The sequence below is a fragment of the Gopherus flavomarginatus genome, chromosome 1, assembly GCF_025201925.1.
Source record: "Gopherus flavomarginatus isolate rGopFla2 chromosome 1, rGopFla2.mat.asm, whole genome shotgun sequence".
NCBI lineage: Eukaryota > Metazoa > Chordata > Testudines > Testudinidae > Gopherus > Gopherus flavomarginatus.
Genome location: NC_066617.1, coordinates 367558491 through 367579626, shown reverse-complemented (window position 1 = coordinate 367579626; position 21136 = coordinate 367558491). Strand labels below are relative to the sequence as shown.

At 45.5% G+C, this 21136-nt stretch overlaps 1 protein-coding gene and 1 long non-coding RNA gene across 2 annotated transcripts in view; both read right to left on the bottom strand.

Moving 5' to 3' along the window:
* The window catches only part of LOC127040170 (uncharacterized), a 159138-nt gene that overhangs the window by 56156 nt on the left and 81846 nt on the right, over positions 1-21136 (bottom strand). The gene's annotated exons all lie outside the window — the stretch shown is intronic.
* Positions 7959-8822, bottom strand: LOC127033488 (olfactory receptor 51G2-like). The gene has a single exon (XM_050921471.1). The coding sequence runs from the start codon at positions 8820-8822 to the stop codon at positions 7959-7961; it is 864 nt and encodes a 287-aa protein (XP_050777428.1).

Sequence of the window (21136 nt, the reverse complement as noted above, 5' to 3'; positions counted from 1 at the left end):
GGGTTGGGGGTTGGGTTGTGTCTATTTAAAAACAAGCAGTGAGAACTTACACTGTTTCTTTTCTGCAAATCTCTCGACAGCTTGATGATGCCTTTCTAGAGGACCCGGAGGCCCTGGACAGCATTACATCAAGCAGTGAAGATGAACCGGGTTTTCCTTGTTTTTGCTCAATGCCAATACAAATTGTTGAAGAGGACTCCGAAGATGACGGCTATGAGGAGTTCAGGAGGCTTGGCATGGAACTAACTGATCCAGTACCACATCGTGAGCGTAAAAAAGTCATGCAGACTATTGTACGTGTTGCTGTTTATGCTGTCCTTAATCACTGCCTTAGAGAAAAGCTTTTTGAAGATTGTGAGGGCTGTGTCCTAGATGTGCCAACCCAACGGCGCCATGACTGTGTGACTTGGACTTCAGTAGATATAAACCGCAAGCTCCGGGACCTGTGTGCTGAGCTGTATTTGGAAAGCTTATTAAACACTGTTCTTACCATAGGGTATTCTATGCAATGTCTGTGCCTAATACAAGACCATTTAGCGTAAGGGGTGACCTTGATAAATGCTGTGCAATTTACTGCAGACCCTGACCGTGACCATGTTTTAAAGAAAATGACCAAACCGGAAGATGTGTGTGTCACCTTATTCACTTGAACTGGGACCGTATAGAACATGGTTACAACCAAGGTCCTGTAGTGGTACCAAATCTTATGTAAAGGGGGTCATAGAAGGGGTCTAAGACCAGGTTATGGGTTGCTGGTTATGATTATGCTATCTGTATGCATGTGTCATTTGTCATTTTGTAGTTGAAGTTATGAATATTGGCTCTATCCTGTCTGTATTTCAAACTTATGCCATGCTTCTGGGTGACATCCCAGGCGAGTTGGTTTTAGCTCTGCCTAACCTGCTTGATGGCCCCTTAAGGACCATCAGCTACACAACTGACTGATTGAGAGAAGGCAGATGCGCCTTGTAAGTCAGCAAAGTATGCAGGGACTTGTCTATAAGACTCCAAACTCCATTTTGCTTGTAATTTTCCACAGTAAGGACAAAGAGGTGTTCTTACACCTGGAAAAGACTATAAAAGGCTGATGCCTCATCTCCATCTTGTCTTCAATCCTGCTTTTTACCTCTGGAGGGACTTTGCTACAAACTGAAGCTCTGAACAAAAAAATGATGATCCATCCCAGCTGGGGATGTACTCCAGAGACTTAATTTAAACCTGCACTTTATTCTATCACTGCTACAAGCCTGAACCAAGAACTTTGCCATGACTGTATGTAATTGATTCCATTGAACCAATTCTAGCTCTCATCTGTATCTGTTTCCTTTTATGAATAAACCTTTAGATTTCATAGATTCATAGATTCTAGGACTGGCAGGGACCTTGAGAGGTCATCATGTCCAGTCCTCTGCCCTCATGGCAGGACCAAATACTGTCTAGACCAGCCCTGATAGACATTTATCTAACCTACTCTTAAATATCTCTGGAGATGAAGATTTCACAACCTCCCCAGGCAATTTATTCCAGTGTTTAACCACCTTGACGGTTAGGAACTTTTTCCTAATGTCCAGTCTAAACCTCCCTTGCTGCAGTTTAAGCCCATTGCTTCTTGTTTTTTCTTAGAGGCTAACTAAGGTGAACAAGTTTTCTCCCTCCTCCTTATGACACCCTTTTAGATATCTGAAAACTCTGAATCCTCTCTTTTCCAAACTAAATAAACCCAATTCCTTCAGCCTTCCTTCATAGGTCATGTTCTCAAGACCTTTAATCATTCCTGTTGCTCTTCTCTGGACCCTCTCCAATTTCTCCACTCTTTCAGTACCTCTTTTCCCTCAATTACAAGGTTTCATCCTGTGAGTTTATCGACAGTGAAATCGCGTGTGTATCTTGGAAGAACGCAAAAGACCGGTGCGCTCTCTCTGGCAATACCAACGTCTTCATAGCCTGTTTCACCACTGCTTATGCCCGCTTAGAACTATACAACCTCCTAGAGAGGTTGCAAGAGTGGTGCCTGCACCACGACACTGTCTTGGTGATATTTGTGAAAAGGGAGAGCGAGTGGAATCCCCCTCTGGGGGATTATTTAGGGTCAACAGCCAGTGTTGTTTTAAACCATTGCCATAAACAATTTTCCTTCCCTTCAAAGAATTTGAAGGGTTAACATCAGCGGGTCTGGTGCGTATAGTTCTGTGAATCTCTAGTTGTAACTCTTTAAAGTCAGGTAACACATCAGTGTAGCAAAAGGATTTATAGGCTGTAAAATATCTCCACATCCTAGGTTTTAAAGTTCTGTTTAATCGCTCTACAACCCCTGCTTTGACTTCATAATTAGTAACAAGATGGTGAACTCCATGCCACTTTAATAATCTGCCTAAAGGTTTGTTTAAAAATTCTTTTCCCCGATCGGTTTGTAATTTTTGAGGCCGCAACCTTTGCTGAAAATAGCTTGAAAGGCCTTGGATACCACAACACCCGTCTTGTCTTTTAGGCATAAAGCCTAGGCATATTTGGATAGAATGTCTGTCACTGTTAAGATGTACTTAAAACCGCTGCTGCATTTGGAGAACCGGTGCATATCCGCCAAATTTGCCTGCCATTGCACATCCACATCTGACACAATGGTCTTGTTTCTTTTAAAACGTATTTGAACCGGTTTATGTAAAGTTAAAAAAGAACAGGAGTACTTGTTGCACTTTAGAGACTAACAAATTTATTTGAGAATAAGTTTTTGTGGGCTACAGCCCACTTCATCGGATGCATGCAGTGGAAACTACAGTAGGAAGATACATATACACAGAGAACATGAACCAATGGGTGTTACCATACACACTATAAGGAGAGTGATGAGTTAAGGTGAGCTATTATCAGCAGGAGAGAAAAAGAATGGTTTGTAGAGGTAATGAAAATGGCCCATTTCCAGCAATTGACAAGAAGATGTGAGGAACTGTAGCGGGGGGATAAATAAGCATGGGGAAATAGTTTTACTTTGTGTAATGGCCCATCCACTCCCAGTCTTTATTCAAGCCTAATTTAATGGTGTCCAATTTGTGAATTAATTCCAATTAAGCAGTCTCTTGTTGGAGTCTGTTTTTGAAGTTTTTTTGTTGTAATAGTGTGACTTTTAGGTCTGTAATCAAGTGGCCAGGGAGATTGAATTGTTCTCCAACTGGTTTTTTAATGTTATAATTCTTGACATCTGATTTGTGTCCATTTATTCTTTTACGTAGAGACTGTCCAGTTTGGCCAAAGTACATGGCAGAGGGGCATTGCTGGCACATGATGGCATATATCACACTGGTAGATGTGCAGCTGAATGAGCCTCTGATAGTGTGGCTGATGTGATTAGGTCCTGTGATGGTATCCCCTCAATAGATATGTGAACAGAGTTAGTAAGAGGCTTTGTTGCAAGGATAGTTTCCTGATTTAATGTTTTTCTTGTGAGGTTGTTTTTGTTGTGTGGCTGCTGTAGGTTTGGGGGCTGTCTGTAAGAGCGGACTGGCCTGTCTCCCAAGATCTGTGAGAGTGAGGGATTGTCCTTCAGGATAGGTTGTAGATCCTTGATGATATGCTGGAGAGGTTTTAACTGGGGGCTCTGGCGGATTAAGAAATTTGCCACCCCTAGGCCCTAAATAAATTGTCGTGCACCAGTGCACCCCCACACGTGTCAGCTCACCTCCGCTTCCCCACGGCAAGCTTGAGAGGGAGGGAGGAGAAGTGGAGTTGTGGCGCTCTCGGGGGTTGGCGGCGGTGGAGCGGAGATGAGTTGGCGCTGGGAGCGGTTCCCACCCCCCTCCTGGGTTACTCCCCGCACCCGCGAGCCGCAGCTCACCTCTGCTCTGCCTCCTCTGAGTGCACCGCTACTCGCTTCTCCCTCCCTCCCAGCACTTTCGCGTGGCAAGCTAGGGAGGGAGGTGGAAGGAGGGAAGCGCAGTGCGCCTGGGGGAGGAGGCGGGCCAGGGGTTTGGGGGAAGGGCAGTGTTGAGGAGGGAGCATGAGCAAATTTGCCACCCTAGGCCTAGGCCTTGTTGGCCTAGGCGATAATAGGCCACTGGTTCGGAGCCGAAGGTGATAGCTATTGGCGTTCTGTTACTTTCTTTGTTGGGCCTGTCCTGTAGTATGTGACTTCTGGGTACTCTTCTGGCTCTGTCAATCTGTTTCTTCACTTCAGCAGGTGGATATTGTAGTTGTAAGAACGCTTGATAGAGATCTTGTAGGTGTTTGTCTCTATCTGAGGGGTTGGAGCAAATGCGATTGTATCATAGAGCTTGGCTGTAGACAATGGGTTGAGTGGTGTGGTCTGGATGAAAGTTGGAGGCATGTAGGTAAATATAGTGGTCAGTAGGTTTCCGGTATAAGGTGATGTTTAGGTGGCCATTGTTTATTAGTGCTGTATTGTCTGGGAAGTGGATCTCTTGTGCGGAATGGTCCAGGCTGAGGTTGATGGTGGGGTGGAAATGTGTAAAGTGTAAGTGTTCCTCTCTGAAAGCCAAACTGTTCCCTGTCTTCTATTGAAAGTTTTACTATGCTTTCTGGCCGCTTGAGAAAGAGGGTTCACTTCGCCGAAGCTCCCAACTTCCCCGGGGATGTGATATGTTTTCTTTAAGAGAGCTGCCTGTGTAGAAATGACTGTTACTGGTACCGTCTTTTGCTAACAAAAATATAAAGGGGGACACGTTCATATTGACACATTTAAATAAATAAGTTTTATTAATTGCCTGGTTTAACATGACCTTTTACAGCCGCCTGTAAAAATGGACACTATGACCCCTACCATAAGGGAGTCTGAGCTGGTTCATTCTTCCATTTTTTCCTTTTCCGGATTTTCCTCTTAAGATCTGTGACTCAGACATGATCAAAAACAGCTGATGCGTGATATATTTACTCCCACGTAGTGGTGAGCTGGAGCCAGTTCCCACCGGTTCACAGGAACCGGTTGTTAAATTTACAAACCCTTTTAGAACCAGTTGTTCCAGGACAAGCAGTTCTAAAACAGCTTTTAAATGTTACTAAAGCTCGGACAGCTATCCAGCCGGCCCTTCTTCCAGCTCACTTCCCTCTCCTCCCCTGAACGCTCCACCCTCCTTCTCCTCCTGCTCCCCTGTTTCCCGCGAATCAGATGTTCACGAAAAGCCTGACACAAGCAGCAGGCAGGTAAGCTCTCGGGCAGGCATGAGGAGGGCTCCAGAGAGGCATGGCACGGCCCAGTCCAGCTCAGGCCAAGCGGTTCCCTCTGGCCTGGCCACTGGCGTGGACCTGGCTGAACACCCCTGCTCAGTCCTGTCCAGGCACCCCCGGCTCTGGCCCCAGTGGCATCAGCCCGGCTCTGGCCCCGCAGCGCCAGTGCCGGTGCCGCTCCCGGCCCCGTAGCGCCGGTGCCGTTCCCGGCCGAGCGGTTCTGGCTCAGTTCGGGCCCCAGGCCCATGGTGCCGGTCACGGTCGAGCAGCTCCATCCTGGGCCCCATGTCACTGGTCCCAGTCTCAGTCGAGCAGCTCCTGCCTGGACCTTGCGGCACTGGCACCAGTCCAGGTCTCGACTGAGCGGCTCTGGCCGGCTCGGGTTGGACCCCCACAGCGCCAGTACCAGTGCCAGCCAAGTTGACCTGGCTGTGGCCGAGTGGCTTCAAGCAGCACAATAAGGGGGCAGGGAGCAGGGACGGGATGTTGGAAGAGGGCAGAGGAGTTGGGTGGGTTGTGGGAGAGTGGATAGGGGTTGGGGCAGTCAGAGGGCAGGGAACAGGGCGATTGAATGAGTTGCAGGGTTCGGGGGGGCAGTCAGGAAGGAGCAGGGGTTGGATGGGGTGAGAGGGCAGGAACAGAGAGAAGGTGTGGTTGGATGGGGCAGGGGTCCCGGGGGGCCATCAGGAATGAGAGGAGGGGTTGGATGGGGTGGCAGAGGAAATCAGGGGACAAGGAAGGGGGGTAGATGGGGCAGAGGTCTCGGGGAGTGTCAAGGAACATGGGGGGTTGGATGGGACGTGACCCCCTGGGGGGGCACAACCCCCTCGTGGGGTGAGGAGGAAGGAACCTGTTGTTAATATTTTGGCAGCTCATCACTGCTCCCACGAGGCTACCGATGTCAGTTCTCAAAGGCCTCTAGAAAGGCATCGTCGAGCTGTTGAGAAATTTTCAGAAAAGAAACAGCGTAAGCACCCCACTGCTTGTTTTTAGATTTACACAACCTCCTGGTTCCTAATTTCATTGCACCCCATCATCAACCGTCACTTCTCAATCCTTCATTTACCTGAGAAATATCTTTTTTCTTCACCTTGTCCTCTGCTGACTCCCCTGAGCTGCGTTCGTCTTCCACCTCTGGGGGGCGAACAACGAGAGGCCTTCATGCTCATCGGTTGCCTCACGAGGGTTTGGGTTTCGGGTTCTGGCGTATCCACCAACGGCTGAGTCAAAGGACCCTCGCTGGAACTGTCCCTCATGTAGCTCTTTCTCCACACAAGTCCAAAGGCCCTCGGGGCTCACACAAAGTCCGAAGTTCTCACCAGGGTGGTGAAGGAGTCCATGTTTCCACGATTTCTGAAGCACGTGTTCTTGGTAAAAGATGGCCTCTTCTGCCCCGATGGCTGGGACTTATGGGGTGATAGTGCTGCACTCTGATTGGCAGAGGGCGCTGGGACAAGTTTGTAGAGGGGTGACACGACCCTCTTCTGAGCAGGTCATCCCACCCTGGAACACCACCGATTGGTCAAATCTGCTCTCAGGGCGGTGCTGTGTGGCAGAACCCATCGTGATTCGTAGAGGGCAGTGGAGGAGTTCTTAGAGGGGTCACACAAACCACTTCCGGATGGCTCACCATGCCCAGGAACACCCCTGATTGGACAAATCTCCTCTCAGGGTGGGCCTATGGGGGAGAAAACCCTCCTGATTGGCAGAGGGCAGTGGGAGGAGGTCTTAGATGGCTCACATGACACACTTTGCTTCCGGTTGTGTGTCCTCCTTGACCCCAGAAGTAATATTCTCCATGGATGGAACTTCCAGTGACAGGTGGTTGGGGCTTAAGGGGTAAAGGGGCAGGGTTTAAGCGGCCAAGTGGAGGGGTTAGGGTTTGATTGATGGTAGGTCTCTTATACTATTTCCGGTTTCCATACTACTGAATTCCACCCTGTCAGCATGCCCATTAACAGAAGGGGTCCACTAATTCCACCATCTCCCTAACAACCAGCGGGCCTTGTATGCATGGGCCAAAGTGGCTGAAAACAATGGCTTGTTATCCTGGCACACAGAGACTGATGATAAGAGACTTTCCTTGGGGTATGACATTTAACCCTACATTCCAGGATGAAAGTGAGGCCTGGGGCTTCAGTGAGACTGATGGTGTGACTAACTCACTGGATTTGTTAATTTAACTCATCTGGTTCAAGAAACAATCTTTTCTTGGCAGATGCATGGCTGAAGTCTCGTCCTTACAGATGTTTTGGCCACATATGTGAATAAAAGCCTACAACCCATGGAGAAGGAGATCAGCATGGCCCATGGGTGATTAACCAGAGATAGGACAGTGACAGGCCAAGTGTAATGGGAAACGGCAGCCACATTTCTTCTCATAGTGACTTTATTCATAGGAATTCTGAGGGTAGAGCAGCCATCGATACGGCTCCTTAGGGGTCAACATCCCACCGTTCCCCTGGCTCTCCATGAACATAGTGACTTTGTAAATACTGCTGCCTGGCTTGGTCTCCTTTCCCTGGAGTGCTGTCCTCCCTCAACTATGGGTGGGGATGGCCCCCGTAAGCTTCAGGTCTTAGACCCTTTATGCTCCTCTCTCTGCAGAGTGGAGATCAGTAGCTCTTGTTTCCTCATCTATAAGGGTCCAAGATGGAATAGGTGGCCATGACCTGTGTCACAATCTCTGGAGCCGGATGATGAACTGACTCTTTACTTGACAAACACTCTGATTATCCTGGCATGAAGATGGTTGCTTTTCATGCGGTACATGATTGGATTCATTAAAGGAGGAACCAGCAAGTAGATGTAGCCCAGGATAATTTGAAGCAAGGAGAAGAGCTCTTCCAGAATCTGTGCATGACAGACAGACTGAACTCTGGCATGCAGAGGAGCAGGACGGCGCAGAGGTGGGAGAGGCAGGTGTTCAGGGCCCTAAAGCATGTTGTGGGGGAGGTGATGCTCAGCACTGCTTTGAGGATCATCACATAAAAGAGGAAAATGAACAGTGAGTCCAACCCCACCGTTATGACTGTAAGAAACAAGCCATAGATGTTGTTGACTGTGATGTCCGAACAAACCAGCTTCATGACGTCCTGGTGCAGGCAGTAGGAATGGGAAAGGATATTGGCTGAAAAGAATCGGAACCGTTTCAGGAGAAAGGGGAGTTGAAATATTACTGCCACTGCTCTTAGCACAAACACCAGTCCCATCTTGGCTATTCTTGGCAGGATTAAGATGGAGGCATATCTCAGCATGTTACAGATTGCGAGGAAGCAGTCAAATGCCATCAACAAGAGCAAAGAAGATTCAATGATTTGCAGAGAGTGGATGAAGAACATCTGGGCAAAACAAGCATCAAGGCTGATCTCTCTAGAATTAAACAAGAATAGGCCCAATATCGTTGGCATGGTGGCTATCAATAAGCCAAGGTCTGTGATGGCCAACATGGAAAGGAAAATGTACATGGGCTCATGGAGGATTGGATCTGTTTTTTTAATGAACAGAATGACTGAATTTCCTACTATGGAAATAGCATACATGAAGCAGAAGAGGACAGAGAACCAGAGATGGATGTCTTCCTGCCCAGGTATCCCAGTGAGAAGGAAGACTGCAGGTGTGAATTTGGTGTCATTGACAGCTGACATACCGTACTGGGCAGGTCCGAGAAGTTTTGAACTTTCCTTCCTGAAAGGAAAGAGAAGAGGAAAGTAGACAATATTTAACGAGACATCTTTCTGCTCTGAGTGCAAATCTAGGATTCCCAGAAGCTCAAGAAAGATCAGAAAAAACATAGATTTGGATTTACACCCCCAATAGGATATGCCAATAGGAAGATAGGCACTGCCAGACTGGATGAGACCTGCAGTCCTTCTAGCTCAGTAACCAGTTACACATGCCTCAGCGGAAGATGAAAGAATCCCTGAAATTGGGAGCTATGAGATTAACTGCTCCAAGGGAAAGTTTCCCCCAGGCACCCACTAATTAGACATATTTTGTGGTGTAATTCCAGTCCATCTTTGAATCCGACTAATGCCTTGGCCCCATTCATATCTTGTGGATCAGAGTTCCACAGCCTATTTGAACGCTGTGTGAGTTTGCAATAATGACATTCACACAGACACCCTTTCTGGGCCTCAACTTCAAAGTGTGGCCCATTGCATCATGACATGTGCGTACACATATGGCAAGTGCATGGTGAAAATGGTCATTGTGTTTATCTGTCCTGCATTTAAGTTATTCATAAACATGTTTCATTGCCTCATTATGTACCTTATTTTTTTATCTCTGCTCATGTGAGTTCAAATTATGCCACTTCCTCTTTGCAGCACATGGGATACATTTTCAGGGTCTGGTTCTGAATTCAGTAACGACATTACTCCAGATTCGTGTAAATTTGATCAGAACTGGGATCTATTAACTTTCCCTTACCAAATGCTCCCAGTGATAAACTCTGACCCCAAGAATCCCTCCAAGAGAAGCTGAAGTGCTTTGCCTAGCCTATGTTGACTGAATCCAGACAGTTTGATCATCCTACAGGTTCCCCTTCCTCCTCCCAGGACCCGCATCTGCTCCCCATGCAAGGGATTGTAGTTATCTGGTAAGCTACAAGCTAACATGCTTCAGCTGGATGAGGGAGGGGTTGGCATCGCAAATGGGTGAATAGTGCAAACACTAGGTTTGCACTAATATCCAGCTGACTGTGCTAGTTACTTCAGCCATGCTTTTTTAACAGGTGATGGAGGTAAATTACATAAAAAACTATCACACTGCTCTTTCCTGCACCTCAGCTCTCCTCTTTGCTGAAACACAGACCAGTGGTTCTGTTTTCTCAGGACTTTTTGGAAAGTCTTGCACGGCTATTGTAGAGTTATTGTGTACATGACCCTGAATGTAAGTATTACAAATGGCTTCTGCTCAGTTAGCAGGGATGAGTTCCATACAGCTGTTCTCTGAACAGAGAGTTAATAGCACAAACCCATTGCAAACAGTTACCACTGCTCCTTCCTGTAGCAATTCCAACAACTCTGCCGCTGGCTTTCAATATGCAGACATGTCATGAAATTTGTGTTTGTAATATTTGTATTACAATGAAAAGTTTTGGCATAACATTCACACAGCTGCACTTTAGCACACACATGTCAACCACAGGTACAAACGCAGCGGGACCTATTGAGCAGGCACAGTGCTCAGTGCTACAGCCACATTGTGCGGTAGCCCAGGGCCCAGTCTGAGGGTGGGAGAATGGTGAGATTTCACCCCATGAGAAAGGAGGCTACGAGTCCTGACATTTGGCCCTCAGAAACCAGAGAAGTGAAAGAGATGAACATAGCCCTGTAACTCTGAGGGGTAACTTCAGGGCAGAAGTGCTGGAGCCTTCAGCTAGTCAGGAAACAGAAATACAGGCAAGTCGCATCTTAGGCGCATTTATTATGCGCGAATTCAGCTTTGTGCAGTAGGTAAAAATGGGGAAAAAAAGAAAAATTACAATATAAAAACTGCATCTGTAGTGCAGGCGATTGCGCCCGCCATTCAACTCAATGAGTGTTTCACCATACGTGGTTTTCACTATGTATTGTGACAAAGTTCCTCCTCTACCTTGGTGGATCCTGTACTTATTGGCAGATTTGCTCACCTCAGTGATCTTTTCCACAGTCTGGGTCAACTTCTCCTGTGTCTGATCAGGAGTTGGGAGGTTTGGGGGGAACCCGGGCCCGCCCTCTGCTGCGGGTTCCAGCCCAGGGCCCTGTGGATTGCAGCTGTCTATAGAGCCTCCTGTAACAGCTGCATGACAACTACAACTCCCTGGGCTACATCCCCATGGCCTCCTCCAAACACCTTCTTTATCCTGTCAGAGAAAAACTCAGTTCTCGCTTTTTGTTTGGGTGCAGCAGAGTCAGATACTTTATTCTGTTTAGCAGCTACAACAGGGAGAGAATGCACTAGGACATAGGGTCTCCCCTTCCTAGACAGGTCTCTCAACTGGTAAACAATTACAGCAAGAATTTATACTTTTGTTATAGACAATAATAAGCAACAGCTGCATTTTGTTTATACATGGGTCATCCTGATATCTTGTTTTCCTCACTTGAGAGATGCCAGTCTACATATTGTATTATCTACACAAGGTCGAAAAACAACTTCTCACACAGTTCTCTTCCACTCGCCTCACACAATCCTTGCTTTTACAAATCTCGCATTATTAGGGTTACAGCTAGCCTAACTCTGGCTAACAGAGACTGTGATGCATTAAGATCCCCTACAAATCCATGTCAGTTCTTTCTGTACTTCCACAATCCTCACCACAGGATCGTCCTCCTGATGTCTGATAACACTTGTACTCCTTAGTCCTCCAGCAGCACAACCTCTCACTCTCAGCTCCTTGTGCCTCTTGCTCCCAGCTCCTCACACGCACTTCCTCTCCTCTAGCTCCTCCCTGCCTGACTGGAGTGAGCTCCTTTTTAAACCCAGGTGCCCTGATTAGCCTGTCTTGATTGGCTGCAGGTGTTCTAATCAATGTAGTTATCTCCACTGCCTTCTTGAAAGATCTTAATTGGCTCCAGGTGCCTTGATTAACCTGGAGCAACTGCCATTTGATTACCATAGTCCTAAGGATTTGTTTAGCCTGGGGCTTACATACCTGTTTCTCAGTGGAAACAGGAGGGAGCACGGGCTATAATGGCAGTGAGGAAGGAGGGTCAGGGCAAAGCTGGGAGGCGAGATCAAACCAGTATCTTAGATGCCTATATACAAATGCAAGAAGTATGGGTAATATGCAGGAAGAACTGGAAGTGCTAATAAATAAATACAACTATGACATTGTTGGCATTACTGAAACTTGGTGGGATAATACACATGACTGGAATGTTGGTGTGGATGGGTATAGTTTGCTCAGGAAGGATAGACAGGGGAAAATGGGAGGAGGTGTTGCCTTATATATTAAAAATGTACACACTTGGACTGAGGTGGAAATGGACATAGGAGACGGAAGTGTTGAGAGTCTCTGGGTTAGGCTAAAAGGGGTAAAAAACACGGGTGATGTCGTGCTGGGAGTCTACTACAGGCCACCTAATCAGGTGGAAGAGGTGGATGAGGCTTTTTTCAAACAACTAACAAAATCATCCAAAGCCCAAGATTTGGTGGTGATGGGGGACTTCAACTATCCAGATATATGTTGGGAAAATAACACCGCGGGGCGCAAACTATCCAACAAGTTCCTGGACTGCATTGCAGACAACTTTTTATTTCAGAAAGTTGAAAAAGCTATTAGGGGGGAAGCTGTTCTAGACTTGATTTTAACAAATAGAGAGGAACTTGTTGAGAATTTGAAAGTAGAAGGAAGCTTGGGTGAAAGTGATCATGAAATCATAGAGTTTGCAATTCTAAGGAAGGGTAGAAGGGAGTACAGCAGAATAGAGACAATGGATTTCAGGAAGGTGGATTTTGGTAAGCTCAGAGAGCTGCTAGGTAAGGTCCCATGGGAATCAAGACTGAGGGGAAAAACAACTGAGGAGAGTTGGCAGTTTTTCAAAGGGACACTATTAAGGGCCCAAAAGCAAGCTATTCCGATGGTTAGGAAAGATAGAAAATGTGGCAAAAGACCACCTTGGCTTAACCATGAGATCTTGCGTGACCTAAAAAATAAAAAGGCGTCATATAAAAAATGGAAACTAGGTCAGATTACAAAGGATGAATATAGGCAAATAACACAGGAATGCAGAGGCAAGATTAGAAAGGCAAAGGCACAAAATGAACTCAAACTAGCTATGGGAATAAAGGGAAACAAGAAGACTTTTTATCAATACATTAGAAGCAAGAGGAAGACCAAGGACAGGGTAGGCCCACTGCTCAGTAAGGAGGGGGAAGCAGTAACGGGAGACTTGGAAATGGCAGAGATGCTTAATGACTTCTTTGTTTCGGTCTTCACTGAAAGGTCTGAAGGAATGTCTAATATAGTGAATGCTTACGGGAAGAGGGTATATTTAGAAGATAAAATAAAAAAAGAGCAAGTAAAAAATCACTTAGAAAAGTTAGATGCCTGCAAGTCACCAGGGCCTGATGAAATGCATCCTAGAATACTGAAGGAGTTAATAGAAGAGGTATCTGAGCCTCTAGCTATTATCTTTGGGAAATCATAGGAGACCGGGGAGATTCCAGAAGACTGGAAGGGGGCAAATATAGTGCCCATCTATAAAAAGGGAAATAAAAACAACCCAGGAAACTACAGACCAGTTAGTTTAACTTCTGTGCCAGGGAAGATAATGGAGCAGGTAATTAAAGAAATCATCTGCAATCACTTGGAAGGTGGTAAGGTGATAGGGAATAGCCAGCATGGTTTTGTAAAGAACAAATCGTGTCAAACCAATCTGATAGCGTTCTTTGATAGGATAACGAGCCTTGTGGATAAGGGAGAAGCAGTGGATGTGATATACCTAGACTTTAGTAAGGCATTTGATATGGTCTCACATGATATTCTTATAGATAAACTAGGAAAGCACAATTTAGATGGGGCTACTATAAGGTGGGTGCATAACTGGCTGCATAACCGTACTCAGAGAGTAGTTGTTAATGGCTCCCAATCCTACTGGAAAGGTATAACAAGTGGGGTTCCGCAGGGGTCTGCTTTGGGACAGGTTCTGTTCAATATCTTCATCAACGATTTAGATGTTGGCATAGAAAGTACGCTTATTAAGTTTGCGGACGATACCAAACTGGGAGGGATTGCAGCTGCTTTGGAGGACAGGGTCAAAATTCAAAATGATCTGGACAAATTGGAGAAATGGTCTGAGGTAAACAGGATGAAGTTCAATAAAGATAAATGCAAAGTGCTCCACTTAGGAAGGAACAATCAGTTTCACACATACAGAATGGGAAGAGACTCCATAGGAAGGAGTATGGCAGAAAGAGATCTAGGGGTCATAGTAGACCACAAGCTTAATATGAGTCAACAGTGTGATACTGTTGCAAAAAAAGCAAACGTGATTCTGGGATGCATTAACAGGTGTGTTGTAAACAAGACATGAGAAGTCATTCTTCCGCTTCACTCTGCGCTGGTCAGGCCTCAGCTGGAGTATTGTGTCCAGTTCTGGGCACCGTATTTCAAGAAAGATGTGGAGAAATTGGAGAGGGTCCAGAGAAGAGCAACAAGAATGATTAAAGGTCTTGAGAACGTGACCTATGAAGGAAGGCTGAAGGAATTGGGTTTGTTTAGTTTGGAAAAGAGAAGACTGAGAGGGGACATGATAGCAGTTTTCAGGTATCTAAAAGGGTGTCATCAGGAGGAGGGAGAAAACTTGTTTACCCTAGCTTCCAATGATAGAACAAGAAGCAATGGGCTTAAACTGCAGCAAGGGAGATTTAGGTTGGACATTAGGAAAAAGTTCCTAACTGTCAGGGTAGTTAAACGCTGGAATATATTGCCTAGGGAAGTTGTGGAATCTCCATCTCTGGAGATATTTAAGAGTAGGTTAGATAAATGTCTATTAGGGATGGTCTAGACAATATTTGGTCCTGCCATGAGGGCAAGGGACTGGACTCGATGACCTCTCGAGGTCCCTTCCAGACCTGGAGTCTATGAGTCTATGAGTAGCCATCTGGCCTTGCCCCATCACAGTGCTAACCGTGGAACGGAACCCTCGCATAAAATGAGACTTGCTTGTGTGCCCTCAGAGCAACTCAGCTCTGAATTCCTGCATCTACAATCAAGCCAAAGAGTAAAATTGTTGAAAATGCATTTGCTGATTAAATTTCCAGCAGCAAATAGACCTGATGCAATTTGGGAAGTAGTCACTGATATTCCGTTGGATCTCTATTTCCTCAGCCCCTGGCAGGATTGGGCCTAGAGCACACAGCCCCTCTAAAAATGGGAATCCTTGAGAAATCATTGCTCAGGGCATCAGGGTTTTAGCACTGCAAGCTAGCTTTGAATGTCAGATTTCTGTGTAGATGAAATTACTCCCCGTGGAGCATGGGCAGATGTAGTGGAGGAGTTCCCAAGCTACCTACTGCTACCTGCCCTCCATCCCCATCACTGAGTCACCCCAACAGCCCAGCTCAATTCTCTGTTGCTGCACAGAACATCTGCAAATGGCAACAGCTTGCAGCCTTTACACATCACTTTGCATTTTAAAGAGAGTGAAACCTGCCAACCTACCCAATTCCTGCTAGAAGGGGAGCCACTGACGCCAGAGGTCTTCATCCTAAAGGACAAGGAGTCATCGGAGAGGTTACAGGACAGGAGGCAGCATCTGTTCAGACAGAGAGGCATCTGTCTTTATGAAGCATGTTCACAATATCCCTTAGAGGTCACTTGACCATCAGGGACACTTAGCAGCTTGGCTTCGTGTGCAGCAGGTATAAACCCCATGAAAATGAAAGGCAAAGTGCAAGAGGCGAAATTATAGGGAATGCGTGCTAATGCTACCCAGTGAGACTGAAGAACCAGCCCTGCTGCAGGCTGTCTTGCTGGAATTGGGGCTTATCATCCCTGTTATTCACATAGCTACCTCGAGGGTGGCCGAGTGGTAATGATGATGCCATAACATCTGTGATCTTGCTGAAATAAACTAAACTAAAATAATAATATTAATATAGGAGCAGATTTCTCTGCAGCAGCCCCCTTTCCTGAATTACACACCCAGGATGCTGACCAGAGTACAGAGAATCCACATGTCTCTATACATGGAAATTTCCCTCAGATCGAATGAAAAGGGGGGACCCAGGACCCAGGAATCCCCAAAGTTATACCCTGATCTCAGTGATCCATTGGGAGCTAGGCCCACCCATGCACAATCTCTGGGCCTCCCCAACTACTCCAGGACCCTCACCAGCTCCCTGGAAGCTCATTAGAGATGTGCTACCAGGGCCTGTCACAATAGTCCACAGACTAGCAGATTGGTTGGTGTAGCTGAAGGGCACAAATCCTCTGCCATAGACTGGTTGGGAGGTTTTGACCTTTCCATATCCAGAGTGCAGCCAGAGACTCCACCAGTGCAGCCTTCTTTTATGTTATGAGGGAGAAGCAGATGAAAAGTCCCAATTTCTCTTGGGGATCCAGGCATCTGCAGCTGGGCAGTATCGTGGAAATTGAAATTTTAGAGAAAAATGATCCATTTTCTATGAAAACACACCCCAGATGACTGGGTTATGCAAATCCTCCCAAACAAGTGCTGATATAATCTCAATATCATCCTTAAACGGCAGCTCTTTTACACCAAAAAACAACAACAACAGTTTGGCATGAGTTCAGCCCACTTGCCTGGGAGCTGCCAAGTGTCTTGAAGGTAAACTGCACTGCCTGCAGCTTAACTCTCCAGGTATTCCTGTCACAGGCTAGATCTTTCTCACCTCGGCTCACCCCTGCCCTCACCCCCCACAGTTTAGTTCCTTTATTTCTCCAGGTGTTTTCAGCTTTCTTTCTTTTTTGGGCAGGGAGGTGGTGGAGAAGAACCTAGATTAATTCCCTTTAAATCCTTAAATAGGATTTGGCTATGACAGGAATCCTTTGTCTCTCAGTTTGACCCCTCACTCCCTCCTTTTAGAAAAATACCACCAGTCCAAAATGATGTTCGTCTGAGGGAAGTGGGATTGTTTAGTCTGCAGAAGAGACGAATGAGGGGGGATTTGATAGCCGCTTTCAACTACCTGAAAGGGGGTTCCAAAGAGGATGGATCTAGACTGTTCTCAGTGGTAGCAGATGACAGAACAAGGAGCAATGTTCTCAAGTTGCAGTGGGGGACGTTTAGGTTGGATATTAGGAAAAACATTTTCACTAGGAGGGTGGTGAAGCTCTGGAATGGGTTACCTAGGGTGGTGGTGGAATCTCCTTCCTTAGAGGTTTTTAAGGGCAGGCTTGACAAAGCCCTGGCTGGGATGATTTAGTTGGGAATTGGTCCTGCTTTGAGCAGGCGCTTGGACTAGATGACCTCCTGAGGTCCCTTCTAACCCTGAGATTCTATGGATTCTATGATTCTGTGAGGTGACATGATCACATGACCCTGCAGTGTCAAAGCAGCATCCCAGGAAACTTCTCGGGAAGGAGGAAGATTAGTATCTTCAAAGTCCTATTGTCCTCCCTAATAGTCCGTGCAGTCTGATTGCATAATGTTTGGGGGCATTGCCCTGGTGCAAGCACTTTTGTAATTGATACAGAGCCCATATTCCTAACTTCAGATACAGAAATGATACATTCATACAAATAGGATAATCCCATTTGTTCATCATAACCTTTCCAATGATATGTCACATCACCCATCTTACATAAAACATAGCTCAGTTATGCCATATTCATAGAACAATATTTCTATGAAGAATATGGGGCATAATGTCACAGGGGTGAAGAAGCATGTGGACAAGGGTGATCCAGTGGATATAGTGTACCTGAACTTTCAGAAAGCCTTTAACAAGATCCCTCATGAAAGGTTCTTAAGCAAAGTAAGTTGTCATGGGATAAAAGGGAAGGTCTTCACATGGACCAGTAACTGGTTTAAAGATAGGAAACAAAAGGTAGGAATAAATGATGAGTTTATGAAGAGAGATAAATAGCAAGGTCCCTCAGGGATCTGTCCTGGGAATAGAGTTGTTCAACATATTCATAAATGATCTAGAAAAGGGAGGAAATAGAGTAGTGGCCAGATTTGCAGATGATACAAAACTAAAGATGGTTAAATCCAAAGCTGAATATGCCCTCCTTGTTCCCATATGTATAACTCTGTGCTGGGCTGTGTGAAAATGCATTTTGTTTAAATGAGCCCCATTTGCCAAATAAACTGTCCAGAACTCTCTGTATGACTGCCCTGTCCTCATCATTATTTACCATTCTGCCAAACTTTGTGTCATCAGCACATTTTTAACAGCAGCAATTTTGTATTTACTTCCATGTCATTGAAAAAATATTGACTAGCATCAGACCTAGTACTGATCCCTGCAGAGCCCTATTAGAAACACCCACATTCGATGAGCCATGTGACAATTATTTTTTGAGATCTGTCAGTTCGCCATTAGCCTGTTCCCAATCCGTTTAACTTGTGGTCCATTGATATTTTGTACAGTGCTAATTTTTAATCCAAATGTCCTGCGGTACTTGGATGCATAAACAGGGGAATCTCAAGTTGGAGAAGAGAGTGGTTATTTTATCTCTGTATTTGGCACTGGTGCAACAACTGCTAGAATCCTGTGTCCAGTTCTGGTGTCTAACATTCAGGAAGGATGTTGATAAATTGCAGAGGGTTCAGAGAAGAACCATAAGAATGATGAAAGGATTAGAAAACTTGCCTTGTAGTGATAGACTTGGGAGCTCAGTCAATGTCGCTTAAAGAGGTTAAGGGTAGTTTGAGGAAAAGTCTAAAAATCCCTACATGGGGAAGAAATAATTACAAATGGGCTCTTCAATTTAGCAGAGAAAGGTCTAACATGGTCTAATGGCTGGAAGTTGAAACTAGACAAATTCAGACTGGAAATAAGGCGTCCATTTTTAACAGTGAGAGGAACTAACCATTGGAACAATTTACCAAGGTCATGGTGGATTGATTCTCCATCATGGCAATTTTTAAAATCAAGATTGGACATTTTAATAAAAGGTATGCACTAGGCATTATTGTGTGGAAGTTCTTTGGCCTGTGTTAGACAGGAGGGTCAGACTAGAAGATCACAATGGGCTCACCTTGCCTTGGAATCTATGAAAAACAACACCTTACAAAACTCTTAAGTTTGTCACATCTATGTTTGACATGGCCCATTTTCCATAAAACATTGTTAACCTGCTTTAAATATATTCCTTTCCTTTAATTCTTTACTGATTGATTCCCATATCAGTTTGTCCATTATTTCAGGCTAAACGGCCTCTAAGTAGCCGGGTCAACCTCCCGTACCTTTTTGAAGATTGACAAAACATTAGCACACTTCCAGCCTTCTGGAATTCCCTCAAGAATCCTAAATTGGTTACAAAATTAACATCAGTGGGCCAATAACCTCCTGAGCTAGCTCTTTGAGGACTCTTGGGTGGAGATGATCCTAGCCTGCTGATTTAAAAGTACTTATATTTGGTTCCTGCATTCAGCTGGCATCAATCCAGCCTTTCCATCTTTCCAGGAGTCTCACTTACCTCAGAACTGGCGAGGCTTATCACAGCATAACAGGCCAGAAAGAGCAGCATGAATTTCAGGATCTCTAGGCAGGAGGCAGAGTTGAGACAGAGGAGGAGTGAACTCATTTCCCTGGGCTCAAACACTAAGACACTCTCAACACAGACACTCTCAAACCAGCTACAAGTCCCCAGGCTACACCTGAGGGCAGGTTGCTGCTCTGGCAACAGGCAGGTGCTGATGTGGTATCTAGGTCACAATGAGGCTGTCCTCCTGCAATCTCCCTCTAGTCTGTGAGGTGTCAATGCTGTACATAGATCAGGAGATGGGATGAGGCAACCACCCAAGTAGGCTGAGCAGCTGAGCTCAAAATAAGTCAGGAGAGAGGGCATTAGGTTTCCCAAGAAAACCCTGGGTCTTTTCCGAGCTCTGACTCTCAAGCCCTCAGGCAAGGGACATTTTTTCCCTACTTGTGGGAACTCCTAAAACCCCTGTGACTGAGGCAGAATCTCCCAGCCTGAAGTGAGAAGCAGCCCTGACGTAATTATCTAGTGCTACCAGTTCAGAAAAACTTTCATGGTATCACAGCCCAAGCACTCCAATACCATGTGCTGGGCCCCACCAAAATCATGAGATTGGCTTCAAAATAATGAGATCTTTCAAAAACATTCATCTGGGGAACTTTTCATTTGCCTTCTGGTGTCTGAGCCGCTAAGTTCCACTCAATTCACGTTCTCCAGCTTCTCTTTGCAACTACGAGGGCTTCAAATTGGCTAACAAATAAAATAAAAGAAAGAGTAGAGATTCTCAAATAAATCACTTGACTCCAGCAGTGGACGCTTTAAGAAAAGCACCATATATCATAAGATAATAAAGAGCCCTACCTCTTATCTAACATGTTCAATTAGTAGACCTCAAGGCACTTTACAAAGGAGGTCTGTAGCATTAGCCCCTTTTTCCAGATGGGAAACTGAGGCACAGAGAAGAGCAGTGACTTGCCCAAGGTCACCCAGCATGACAGTAGCAGAGTCAGGACTAGCACTTAAGTCTTCTGAGTTCCATCTAGTGCTCTATCCACTAGGCCACAGTGCATTTGAAGTAAGGGGTCAGAGTCAATACATTCCTATATTGGTTCTTTTGGGCTCTTCCAATACCAACATTATTGAAGTTACACATTTTGACCTGTGGCCTGTGCTGGCACAGGGGCATCCTTGTTAAAATGAGTTTCTCAAAGCACGTTGCATCTGAGTTCTTGTTATGTCTGAATAAAAGTTCACTGGACCATGTCTCCGATGTCCCCAGGAGAAAGTTTAAAAGCCATTGAAAGCCTTGCAGTGCACTGACATACTGGGATTTTCAGAAAGTCTTTGAGAGGGTCCCTCAGCAGAGGCTCTTAAGCAAAGTAAGCTGTCATGGGATAAGAGGAAGGGTCCTCTCATGGATCAGTAACTGGCTGAACCATAGGAAACAAAGCATAGGAACACTGCATGGAGATGTGGTCTCCCCATCTCAAAAAAGATATCTTGGAATTGGAAAAAGGTTCTGAAAAGGGCAACAAAAATGATTAGTGGTGTGGAACAGCTTGCATAGAGGGAGAGATTAATAAGACTGGGACTTTTCATCTTAGAAAAGACAACTACAGAGGATATGATAGAGGTCTATAAAATCATGATTTGTATGGAAAAAGTAAATAAGGAAGTGTTATTTACTCCTTCTAAGAACAAAAGAACTAGGGGTCACCACGTGAATTGAATAGGCAGTAGGTCGAAAAGAAATAAAAGGTAGTATTTCTTCACACAATGCACAGTCAAGCCAGGGAACTTCTTGCCAGAGGATGTTGGGAAGGCCAAGACTATAAGAGGGTTCAAAAAAGAACTAGA